The sequence below is a fragment of the Sceloporus occidentalis genome, unplaced genomic scaffold (assembly GCF_023333645.1).
Source record: "Sceloporus occidentalis isolate IW3139 unplaced genomic scaffold, rSceOcc1.0.p SCAF_71, whole genome shotgun sequence".
NCBI classification, from domain to species: domain Eukaryota; kingdom Metazoa; phylum Chordata; class Lepidosauria; order Squamata; family Phrynosomatidae; genus Sceloporus; species Sceloporus occidentalis.
In genome coordinates, this window is record NW_028317051.1 from 963,617 (window position 1) to 977,275 (window position 13,659).

General features: G+C 37.1%; 1 protein-coding gene across 1 annotated transcript in view; it reads right to left on the minus strand.

Moving 5' to 3' along the window:
- The window catches only part of LOC149286253 (ephrin type-A receptor 7-like), a 237,041-nt gene that overhangs the window by 41,575 nt on the left and 181,807 nt on the right, over positions 1 to 13,659 (minus strand). Inside the window, exons 6-9 of the mRNA XM_089494294.1 lie at positions 6,659 to 6,819; positions 6,533 to 6,547; positions 4,991 to 5,083; positions 79 to 134 (exon numbers count right to left, since the gene is read on the minus strand). Of these exons, the coding sequence (XP_089350420.1) occupies positions 79 to 134; positions 4,991 to 5,083; positions 6,533 to 6,547; positions 6,659 to 6,819 (325 nt within the window). The remainder of the gene's footprint in view (positions 1 to 78; positions 135 to 4,990; positions 5,084 to 6,532; positions 6,548 to 6,658; positions 6,820 to 13,659) is intronic.

Sequence of the window (13,659 nt, forward strand, 5' to 3'; positions counted from 1 at the left end):
TAGATGAGCTACTGTGAAATTTTATGTTTCAAATAATAATAAAAAAATAATTTTAAAAGAAGACATGAATTTACTCACAATGGAAATACAGTTCTTCATCTCCATCTTGACTTGCCTTACTGTAGCCACATTGCCTGCAAAAATAAGAAACAAATAATAACCCGAATATAGTAAACAAGAGGCTAATTAAAGGGACAGTCTAATGTCCCTGACATCCCTACAATAGAACTTCAAATTAAAGTTTTCGATCCCTTTAAAGTACATCACAGGCAAGATACAAATTAGTCAACAATTTGTGATATGACATGGAAGTTTATTATCTGACAGTATTTCCATTTAGCCATCATTTTGGGTTCACTGACCCAGTTCACCAGCGCTTATGAAACACTGGTGTTCTGGTAGCTGATCTGAAACCAGTGCAGTAGGAGGGCTGCAGTAGAAACCCTCAGACATAGATTTTTTTCTTAAAGCATAATGTATCTATATGTATCATATAACTGTTTTTTTTAAAAATAGATTGTGTATTTGTGATTTATTCCACAACACGTTTAAATGATTTCAGGGAAATGCATCTTGGGTTATTTCTCAGAATTACTTTTAAGTATAAATCCAGACACCATGACCTTTATTTGTCAGCATGAGCAAATCTAATGGTACTCACAGTGTGCCAAAACATGTCTGTTATTAATTCAGTGCTTCTTTTTTGTCTATAGTTACCATAATTCCGAGCGATTATACCTTGGAACATTCTTGTACACATGGAGCCGTAAAATCTAGTTATGGTTCTTTATTGGTTGCTGTGGAGCCCAATCCTGCCTTGAAAACCCCATTGGTAGTAGTGTATTGCAACATCATTGGTTGCCCTGCTCCGCTCTAACAGTCTGCGGTTTGCTTTTCTCAACGTGAAAAAGCTAGATAAATGCTAAATTAGATTTCTACCTACTACTGATATTTATGTTTCCAGCATTTTTAAGGTCCTTAAAAGTATTAGTGAATTCACAATATTTATACCTGAGATTGGTGTCTCTATTGGATTTCTAGTATCTATTTACTGGGTATGCATTGATTCATTGCTTGTTTAAACCAATTACAGGTTAAGTACTTTGATCCCTATGTGCTTTGTATTGCTGTGATCACAAATGACATCTATGACATATGGATTACACTTCAAATTACATCATTGATCAGAAATATGATGTCTGGCTGTTTTAAGTTATTTTTCTATCACATTTCCATAGTTGTTTCAAAATCTAGAAACTGAAAAAAGAAATCAGAAAAAAACGACATGCAATTGGAGGAGAAAAAGCATCACTTTTAACCTGATAACCCTATACTAGAGATATTTTAAAGAAAGGAAATATTTAATCCTATAATTATCTCTACCAACTAGTGGTTTATATAGATTTATTAAGTATTCTAGTTACTATAATTTCCAATGTGACCTTCAGTTTTGTACATTACTGTAAACCTATTTTTTTGCAAAATACAGCAACAGGGGCACAAAAGTAACCCAAGTAATGCAAAACGCAAATTTACTTCTCATATACTCTTTAGCAATAAAGCATAAGCACGTCCACAGGGCCAACACGCTGAGTTTAAGCACTGGGATATGACATCATTTTCCAGTGCTCAGATATAGACAACGTGTGAGGACCTTGAGGGAGCAGAAGTGCTGGAACCAGCATATGCCTCCTGAGCCAGCAAAGGTTGTTAGCCTGTGTAAGTGTAAATAAGTATGTTACTGTATGTGTGTATGTCAGTATATGTGTGTGAAGTGTGTTATCGTACTTGTATGTGTGTCATACTTGCCAACTGTGTGTAAGGACAGTGTATATGTGTGTTTATGAGCATACGCTTGTAAGGGCAATGTTAATGTGTGTATATGGGCAGTGTATATGTGTGTGTAGACAAGCATTTTTTAAGGGTAATGTATATGTGTGTATAAGGGCAGTGTATATGTGTGTTTATAGCAAGTGTAAAAATGTGTGTATATGCAGGTGTTTGTAAGGACAGTGTATGTGTATATGTCTGTATTGTGACTATCCATTTTGGACCTAAAAGGAATATAATCAGTCGCTGTAACACAAGTTTAACCCAGGGGCACTATCTAGTATTGTTTTAAATATAAAAAAAAAATCATATTGCCCTTTTGTTTAGTCCAGCAACTGTAAAATTTTCCACCATGAATCATCTCAGTGCCTATCCTTGGTTAAAATGAATATGTGTGACTGTGGGTGTCAGTGTACAGGGTTAAAATGTGTGTCAGTATACAGGGTCACAATAAATGTGGGTTGGGGTGGCAGTGTACAAATGAAGCAGTGTACAGTATGCGTCAGTGTCCAGTGTTAGACTGTATGTGTCAGTATATAGTGTAAGGGGAGTGTCAATGCACTGTGCTACAATGAGTGTATGTGTGTTAGCGTACAATACTAGAGCATGTGGGGTGTTAGAATGAGTGCGTAGGGGGTACCAGTGTACAATGTTAAACTGTGTGTGTCAGTGTACAGTTTTCAGGTGTGTCTTTTTAGGGAGTGTCAGTGTTAAACTGTGCTGGGTTTAGTGTATGGTGCTGGAGTGAGTGTGTGTTAGCGTACAGTGCGATGTGCAGTGTATGCTGTTAGAGTGAGTGTGTATAGGCGTGTCAGTGTATAGTGGTAGAATGAGTTAGGAGTTGAATCCAGGAACATTTGGGATTGACCAGATCACATAATGTTGAGTGACCACACAATTGTAGCACTACTGCATTGAAGAATAGGCTGAAGCAGGGTAAGTGAGAGGCATTAATCTGTTTGAATGTATGTCTGGGTATGATAGTGTGTGTCTCTTGGATCAAGAAGCTCTAATATATGAATTATATTAATAACCTTGAATGTCATGCCTTTTATCCAGACCACTTTTGAAGGCATCTAGTGTATTTGATAACACCACCTCCCTAGGTGGTAATGAACAGGTCACTGAAGAGCTCTTTATATTGGACCTGCATATATTTATATAATTATATCATATCCCCTCTAAGACGCTGTTTTTCCAGTGTATATAATTTAACTTTTTTAGTCTCTCTTCATAACTAGTATCTCCCAATCCCCTTATTAATTTTGTAGCCCTCCTTTGCACTTTTTCTAATTCCATAATGTCCTTTTTAAGGACCGGTGCCCAGAATTGTACCGCATATTCAAGGTGAGGTCTTACCATTGTCCTGTAAAAAGGGAAGATAATATCCTCCTCCCGTGAATCAATACCTCTTTTTATGCAAGATAAAACCTTATTGGCCCTTGCAGCTACTTGCTGTGATTGCGCACTTAGTGTATGTGTGGTTATATGTTAATGTGTGTCTAGGTATGTTATTGTGTGTGTTTGTGTATGTTAGAGTATGTGTATGTTTATCTGGGTATGTTATTGCAAGTGTTTGAGTGTGTGGGTATGTTAGTGTGGGTGTCTGTGTTAGTAATTGGATATGGGTGTGGGATTTAGTGTGGGTGTCTGGGTGTGTGGTAATGTAGGTGTGTCTTTTAGTGTGAGTGCCCTTCCCCAGGTCAGGCTTTGGATCCGCCTCTGTCTGCAATGCCGTCACATAATGTCTCGTGACCGCGCGCTTGGTGTCTCAGACGCCTTAGATGGTACCTTCAAAACCTTGTAGCAATATCTGTGGTCATGTCCAACGGAGTTCATCTGTGCCTGTGAGTTGATGTTGTGGCTGCATAACGTTAATTTAATTAAATTACTTATTTCAGTTTAACCAATCTTATTGATGTATTATATTAACTAGGCTGATAACGTTATTAATGGCACTGGGCAGTTGTACAGTGGGGCAAAAAAGTATTTAGTCAGCCAGCAACTGTGCAAGTTCTCCCACTTAAAAAGATGAGAGAGGCCTGTAATTTTCACCATAGGTACACTTCAACTATGAGAGACAGAATGGGGGGAAAGAATACAGGAAATCACATCGTAGGATTTCTAATGAATTTAAGTGGGAGAACTTGCACAATTGGTGGCTGCCACAATTGGTGGCTGGCTAAATACTTTTTTGCCCCACTGTAACTATACTTGAAAGTAAGGTTTATCGGCTTTTAGGGTAACCCTGGTAGTGACCCTCTCTTATTACAAGCTCACTGGGAGATCTAAATGATAGTGGTGTTCTAACAGGTTACTACCATATAATCATCATCACTAGTGTAGAAATCACAACTTTCTATTTTCCATTGAAAATCACTAGATTGTGTTGGTAACCTTTCAGTTAGTATAGTATTAAAATCACCAGCGATATTTTTAAACAGGGTTTTCTGAGCAGCACCTATTTTTTTATGATTAAATTGACTTTGTTTGACAATGCATTATTTTACATTGATTAATTACGGACTTCTTGTAGGTAATTTTAATTACCCTTCAGCATACCAAGACATTTAGAACAATGCTATGTTTCCAACAATTTGGAGAAGGCCCTTTTCTACTCTAGCATGGCTGTCTCAATACTTTTGCCCGTATAGTGTATGTTACTGTATGTGTATGTAAGTATATTATAGTGCATTTTTGTGTTAGTATGTTAGTGTGTGGAAGTATATTACCTTATGTAAGTATGTTAGTATGTTACTGTGTGTAAATACATATGTTGTGTGTCTAGTGTGTGGGTAGGCATTAAGCCTGTACTGAACCCCAATAATCAGACATTATTGAATAGCAATTCATTACAGAATGCAAGTGAAATAATATTTTTTTAAATCTAATTTCTTTATTGCAGTGTATGTGAGAATCGCTATTCAACTATTTTTGATAGATTTATCTGTAGCATTGAATCCAGTCCCTAGTGTCATTTGATAATTCCCAAATATTATATATGTTCACTGTGCATTTCGATTGGTGGATTTCCAGCAGTTCTTTGGAAATTCACTCTATGTTTTGTGTGTGTGTGTTTTGACATCCTAATTTATACATAATATCTCAGATTAACCTCTAATTTTCCTTTTTTTATTGTAACACCCCCAATGGCTCTTACCTCCTCCATATCATAAGCCCAATCACCATGGACAACAGCACGATAAATCCAGCCACAGATACAACCACTATAATAATGAGAGGATTCTGCTCACTGGATGCCAGGGCCACTGCAACAAAGGGTAAAAGTAAGAAGAATGAGAATAAAGCTTAAAGGATTAATTAGAAAAGTTCACACAGTATACATCTGGTAAGGTACTCATACAGATAAATAATCTTTTATAAGGAAACCTGCATCCCAAAGGTAGATGTTAATGTGTCCTTGCAATATATGGCCCCAAGCTATTATTTAACCACATCTTTTTTGATCCTCCACATTGCTTGCAGAGGATCATGAGAATTGTAGTTCAGTAGGAGCCAATGGTCTATATCTCAGTCAGACATACAATAACAAGTATTTAACCATATATATGATATACATCCATACTTCTAAAGTGTCAGTGCTAGTAGGGCATACACTAATACTAATTTATTTCTTCTTCCACACAGCCCATTTTCTGCATGTTGCAATCACATCATATTCCTGACCCCAATTTACTTGGTGAAAGTATATTTCAAACATGATGCCGCTGAAATATTAAAATGAAACCTTTTGGCTTTCTAGATTGCATATTCTCTGTATCCTATAAAATGACATTACGGAAATATTCCTGTTTATCACTGGGGCATATTAAAATGATGACATATGAATGGTGTTCCTACTCATTAATTTTCTCCCACCCAATGTTTGCATGCACACACTCCAGGCAGCTACACTTTTTTTCCCCCATAAAATTTTTATTGGATTCAATTCATTCTGAAAATGTCTCTTATGCAGTAAACGGATGCAATTTAAGGCCCCGTTAAGCACAATCTGTAAAAATTCATACTGAGCAAGCTATCATTCCAGGCTTTCATTTATAACAGTGGTGTCTGTTTAAATGGAAATCATCCACTTTTCAGAACACAGTATTTTTGTCATGCGTGCCACTGTCATGCTCCAGATTCTTAACAAACTGTGTGAGCTCTGTATCATGTCTTTATAGGCTTTGTAACCTTTAAATGAATTGAAATGAGAGGTCTCCATAGGCATAGAATTTCACAGCAGATAAAACTATGCAGCCTATCCACTCTATAAAAAAAAACCTCTTGACTGATAATTTAACATTGATTGTTGATATTCAACAAAACATGCTTTGAAAAGGCCACCACATTCTTCATTTTGACCCCGGCTTTTGTGGCAGAATGTGACAGGAACACAATACCACATTGCGTTAAGGTATAGTGATATCAGTTCACTAATTCCGTGGTGATGCTCACACTGTGCAATTGCAAAATCTGTTTCCCAGTGAAATCCGGACACTAAATGGATATTTAACCCCTTCAAAAGTTATCTAAGGCTTCCCAACTTGATGATTGCCCTTAGAAAAGGATGACATTAAGTTGTGGTTTTAATAGTTAATTAAAATGAATTAAAATAATTAAAAATGAAGATAGGTCACATCATGAGCTACAAAACCAAAAGAAAATCTAATAATAAAAGACCTAAACCTCAGCACACTACCTTATGCTACACCTGCTCTCGGAAAGGCAATATTTTTCTATGTTTTAAATATATGGCCAAGTGATCCCCTACCTGTTTAAAAAACATGTAAGTTGTTAGTTTTGCTTATAAAACATACACTTACACTCTCCCAGTGTTTCCACCTCAATACTGGGGCTGTAGCTTCCAAAATCTTGAGAGGAAGATGTGCGGATTTGGAACACATACACCGTGCCAGGTTTTAGGTTATTTACAGTCACTGCTGTCAGTGGTGTTTTTAAAGTGGAGTAACTCTGATCCCTTTGATCCTGTGGGGGAACAAATATGACAGGTTCAAAACTACTGAAATTATGTGTATTGACCTTAAATTCCACGTTGGCATCATCTGCTGTTCTGGTTGGTTGCATTGGTTCATGTATACAATACAAGTCAGCAAATATGCTGCGACTGGATACATAAACCAATGAACCAATGCCAAGATATATTGGCAACTATAAATACAATTATATATTGTATATAATATATATTAATATATATATATATATATACACACACATATATAAAACTAAAAATACAAACACATTCACTGAATAAAGACATTTAAAGAGTGAACAAATTATTTATTCAATTTATATACACACATTTCGATTGTCCATTGACAAAATTATATACTCATACCTGCAAAACATTCAATAGAGTTCATTATAGGAACTGAGGAGGTTGATCTTCAGACCAGTTACTTACCAATGTTTTTAATATGTCTGTGAAATACATTTCACCAATTCCTTCTACCTACTCATCACAAGCTCCCTATATGTTCCTGAAACCCAGTTCTGTACCCTGTTCACCTACTTTTTCTAAAAGGAAGTTATACATATCACATTTTGCAAATTATGTTTTTAAGATATAGCATCTGCCAAATCTATTTCCGTTAACAGTGAATCCTATGTCTCCATTGCCGTTACTATTCCTTCAGACTGGCATAAAGTTGTGCTGACCTTGTCTTTGACCTTGAACCATAGTGCTGATCAAGAATAAGAAAACTCGTAGTTAAACTACTTTGCTTTTGTAAATAAAAATCATTTTAACTTTTCGTGCTAACAGGAAAATGGTATTTTGATGGATTTTAATTTCCATTTGTCGGAGATAAGCAAAATAAAACATATAGATCTTTCATTACTCTTGTAGGTAAATGTAATCTTCCAGCTATTCCAGAACTGTCCTCTTTGTCCTGTTTCTGCTGGCATTGATACATGTGATATATTATGGACTGTACAATCCAGAATTGTGCACTGCCCAAGACTTCAGTTAGTCGGCCAGAATGGCACTTCAGTTTTAGGAGGTGAGTTGTGACTAGGGGACAAGCTATACTTTAATATAATATAAAAATATATTATTTTAATAAGAGAAGGAAAGAAGGATTTAGGTGTCAAAAAGGGACTGTTTCTCCAAAAACGAAATACTTGGTAGATATGGAATTGTGGAAAAGTATGTTTACATCATTCACAGTTCTGAGTATAGCAAGTATGTACAGGGCCGGCCCTACAATGGGGCCGACTGGGGCAATTGCCCCAGGCGGCACTTCAGAAGGGGCGGCACTTTGCCACCCCAAGCGGTTTTGTTTTGTTTTTTTTGAAGCGGAGGAGAGAGAGAGGGGCACCGAGTGATTTTCGCTTACCCGCTCGGCGCCCCTCTCTCTCTCCTCTGCGGCGAGTTTACCTGTTCGGTCTCGGTGCCGGCTTGTAATGCAGAGCGCCGGAAGTGACGTGAATTTCCTGCGCTCAGCATTACAAGCCGGCACCGTGGCAGCACAGGGAGACTCGCCGCAGGACTGTTTAAGGGTAAGTACCGGGGGGGGGGTAGATAATGCCGCCCCCCCCCCCGGCGTCGGCGGGGGGCGGCATTTTAAACTTCGCCCCAGGCGGCGTTAAGTCTTCGGCCGGCCCTGAGTATGTAGCCTATATTTTTCAATAATTTTGCAGTGTGTCAGATGATAGCCTGTTAAGCACTGTAAATGGAGTCTTGGGAGTCATTTACTTTTTTAATTCTGCATTTAAACTCCCTCCCTTCTCTTTTCCATTTCCTTGCTGATCTTTTGCCAGAGTCAGAGAATGCATAATTTTAATTAAATTATCTTGTGGTTAAAGAAATCGAATAATTAATATCACTTTTTTTTTTTTGCAGCCTATGCTGGTTAAGATTAAATTTAAACATTACATCTTATTTAAAAACACTTTATGATAGTCATCTTTGTTAAACACATGAAATATTTTTTCTAAACAATGAAAACTACAGGTCCTTGTCTCCTGTCATTTTTGTTAATGTAAAATCCATGACATTTCACCCCAAGCTTAACACTTAGGATAGTCAAATCATTATTGATTCTTTCAACTACCATAGCAGTTTCTTGCAATTAATCACTACTGACAATACCAATATGTATTGGTAAAAGAAATGCACACTATATCAAGGAAAAGTACAGAATGATATAGACATGTCATAGCTTTTTTTATTAGCTAACATTTTCCTAAATAACTTTAGATCTAGGCTGGTTGAAACATTCTAACTTACCTACCTAACGATCCAACCACAGTGAGTTTCTACTACAAGAAAATCTGACCTGCATAATGCATGGTTAGATCAATTAAACTCATCCTTTCTTGCAAGAAAAAAAAAACACCCTTCAAAATGTATGTTTAGGAATATACACTTTTTAGCGTTTGACCCATGGAATAGTCAATACTGAGAGACATTTACAGCTGGTATGGTCTCAGGACTGCTTTTTTACAACTTTGCATTTACAAATCAGCCAATTCATGGTTCCTTTCCACAACACAGATTTCTGGTAGAAGGCAAGTGTTTTGAAGTACAGAACAGAAGAGTGTCTTCTGTCCGGACCATGTCTTAAACTGGACCTCCATGCAAGTTGCGTCACATACTTCTAGTTAGGAAACCACCTTCGTAATAATGTTTCCTCTGTAGCATGTTAATACCATAATTTAATTACAAATAGATATTAATGGTAAAAGTATTTACAAGAGATAGGATGATAATTAGGGGGAGGGGGAAAAAAAGCAGACTGAACAATCTTTATTCACCACCACCCCCAGCTACTATATGAATTGTATTTTATCTTTCTATAGCAAAGTATAGGGTATTGTTGTTTTACAAGTACAAGATGAGGGAGATGAGAAAATGAAATAATTACCATATAATTTTCTTCTTAACATAGCCAAGTATTTCCAGTCTTATGTCTAAGAGACTTACACAATACAAAAAAACAATGCCTGGGCATATGATATATGGTACATCAAGGACAGCAGCATTTCGTCCTGAATAATTTAAGAACACTGTAAGGTGAATTGTATAGTACAAATTTATTGTAACAAGCTACAGGAAGATAGGATATTTATAAAGATACAAAGCAAAAGAGATCTGTGGTTCTATTATACATTTATTTCCAACAAAGACTTTTCAGCTTTGCTTATCTCGACTGATTTGTAATCTGCTCAAAGCACCATCCATAATTAATAGCATCTCACGGCCAACAAGATGTGACATCTCTGTAGCTCCATTTGTAATTTATTTGGTGACCCTGGCAGAAGCGGGATGGGACCTCTCTCAAGTGAAAACTGATAAAACCAAAAGAGGTATAAGATTGCCTGTAATCTCGGCAACCATACTCCGCTTGTCTCATGCCCTATATCAAACCGGTGCAAATTACTCTGATTACTTCACCCACTAAATCCGTCTACTCAGCAACTTTCAGTTGGAACCTTCAGACTGGATGAGTTCTTAGACACTTTTGCAAGTTATACATCCATAATGCATAATACAGGGCTGTGCTTTAACTACCATGGCTGAGCAAAGTGCATATTCCATAAATGTCAATGACAATCTGTCACCTAAAAAAGAAGAGGATTCTCTGAACATAAAGATAACTATGTTGTGTTAATATATCACACCTTTTTGTATACAAAGAGCTTTCAACCTACTTGTTGTAAGAGTTTTGGAACTTTAAGCACCCATCTAATTTCCCACTATTTCCTTTTTTTTCTCCATGAGCGAATCAACCTTTGATTAGATGCATTCTCAAACACATTGTTGTATTGCAATTCTTTTTATTTGCAATTTCGTAAAATTGTTATATGGTTTATAAAAATGTAAACGTGACATAAAGGCAGTCTGATCATTAATGCCTCTTGATAATGTGACTGATTTTTTTACATTACATTTATTTATAAAGCGCCGGCAGATTCCGCAGCGCTTTAGTTGTCAGTGTCACTATAAAATCCATTAAAAAGACATAAAGGTATTGTATAGTATATTGTCTTGTAGGAGCATAACCTTTAGGCATGTAGGAAAATCATGTATGTCTACACAGTAATGTCATGTACTCTGAGCTACTAGCTACTAAATGACTGGTTGGTGAGCCTATGTGACAACAAAAACAGATGGACTAGATTGTGAGGTTGCCTTGAGTTATTAAACCATCTTAGAAGCTACCCTGACTGTAGACTTGTAATATTACATATAGTGGATTTAAAAAGTCTACACACCACTGTTAAAATGCCAGGTTCTTGTGATGTTAAAGAATGAGACAAAGATAAATAATTTCAGAACTTTTTCCACCTTTAATATGACCTATAACGTGAACAATTCAATTGCTAAAAAACCTGAAATCTTTGAGGGGGGAAAACAAACTCACAATAACCTGGTTGTATAAGTGTGCACACCCTCTTATAACCAGGGCTGTGGCTGTGTTCAGAATTAACCAATCATATTCAAACTCATGTTAAATAGAAGTCATTAATCTGATTAATCACACATAAAGTTGAGCTGTTCTAAGCTTCCAAAGCATCAGAGGGATATCGGTCAGGAGAAGGGTACAAACGAATTTCCAAAGCATTAGATATACCATACAACACAGTGAAGACAGTCATCATCAAGTGGAAAACATGGCACAACAGAGACATTACCGAGAACTCGAAGTCCCTCCAAAACTGATGAAAAGACGAGAAGAGAACTGGTCAGGGAGGCTTACAAGAGGCCTACTGCCACATTAAAGGAACTGCAGGAATTTCTGGCAAGTACTGGCTGTGTGCTACATGTGACAACAATCTCCCGTATTCTTCATATGAATGGGCTATGGGGTAGGGCGTCAGGAAGGAAGCCTTTTCTTACAAAGAAAAACATCCAAGCCCGGCTGAAGTTTGCACAAACAAACATCAAGTCCCCCAAAAGCACGTGGGAAAATGTGTTATGGTCTGATGAAACCAAGGTCGAACTTTTTGATCATAATTCCAAAAGGTATGTTTGGCGCAAAAACAACACTGCACATCACCCAAAGAACACCATACCCACAGTGAAGCATGATGGTGGCAGCATCATGCTTTGGGGCTGTTTTTCTTCAGCTGGAACCGGGGCCTCAGTCACTCAGTCAGAAGAAGATTAACATTTTGGAATTGCCCAGCCAGAGCCCAGACCTGAATCCAATTGAACATCCGTGGGGTGATCTGAAGAGGGCTGTGCACAGGAGATATCCTCGCAATCTGACAGACTTGGAGCGCTTTTGCAAATCAGCTTGTTTTGTAATTGAATTGTTCACGTTATAGGTCACATTAAAGGTGGAAAAAGTTCCGACATGATTTATCTTTGTCTCATTCTTTAACGTCACAAGAACCTGGCATTTTAACAGGGGTGTGTAGACCTTTTATATCCACTTTATATACAGTATACTGTGTGTCTATACATAGTGACAAAGAATGTTATATAAATCTAGCTATTAGTTCAAGGAATGTATCACTCGTTTGTTGCAGTATTGCTTTAAAACGTGTAATATTGGTAGATATACATATCTAAATCCTAAGCTTGGCTTTGTGGTATGAATTATCTTGCTAACTTTCAGTACTGCAGTACTCCAGGTAAAACAAAAGGCACTACCCAGTTTTTTGGGCATCACTTAGCGTCGCACAGGCTTAGATTACCTTTTGCGCACTACTGCACATTAAGGTCTGATGCATGCTGAGAAGTGCCATTGAACCTCTAGCTGGGCAGGCAGGTAAATAAACTGTTGTCTTTGAACTATAACTATTATCAGGTTTTTATTCCTCCCAAGACAAACCAAGGGGGATCAATCAACATCTGACGTTTCTTACTTCTAATACTTAAAAAGCCAGCACACTAAATAAATATGTATTAGAGGGAAAAAAATAACAAAGACAGCCTCTCTCTTTCTGTCTATCCCTATAGGTTCATGGTTATTAGAGAAAGGGGAGGCTTTAGAGGTGAAAATAAGAAAACAGTATAATGCATGATGGATGATAATAAGCTTTAAAGCATGTGTATAACATGTATGTGAATGTGCATATTTTATGTTAATCTGATGAAGAAACTCGGTGATTTAGACAGCGAGAAGTAAAACAATATTGTGAAAATGTGTATGCTATGATTTATTGAAATATGATTAATGGCTAGCATTTTACAGCAGGATGCATCATGTAGTGCTTATGCAGAAGATATGTAGAGTACGACAAAGCTAATTTACAAATGCGGGTTCTACTAGCAATGTTGTAATAAAGAGGACACCAGCATAAACAAGGAAGGATGGCATAGCTGCTGGCATGGATTTTCCTAGTAAAATGTCAAGAGTGAGATGACTGGTTAGGAATGTTTGCAAACAAGGTTCCTTACTTGTTTCCTTCATCCCCTTAACTATGGGATGGGGGGCTATTAACAATTAAATTAATGTATCTCTACCCCCCCATCCCATAGCAAAATGAGTTATAAAGTAAATATTTGTTTTTAAAAATCGCTAACAACCTGTCAGCTCTGAGGACTACATGAAAGGGAGTCAAAACCCATAATTTCAGTTTAGTACCCATCTAGTCTTCCCATAATTTTACCACAAGACAGGAGGCTTCATATTTTGCATTATCCTTCTTTACTGAAACCTCCAGCAGCAAAGGAGTTAACAACAATAATAATGACAACCAATCAGAAAGAACAGGACCCTATAACAGTCCAGGCATCCAGCAACTCCTCCTCTTTCTTTGCTGCTTGACCTCCAGGTGAGCACTTTCCAATTATGAATCATAACTCTTATTAGTTGTATTAGGTCTATTTCGTTTTATTTATATGATTTAGGA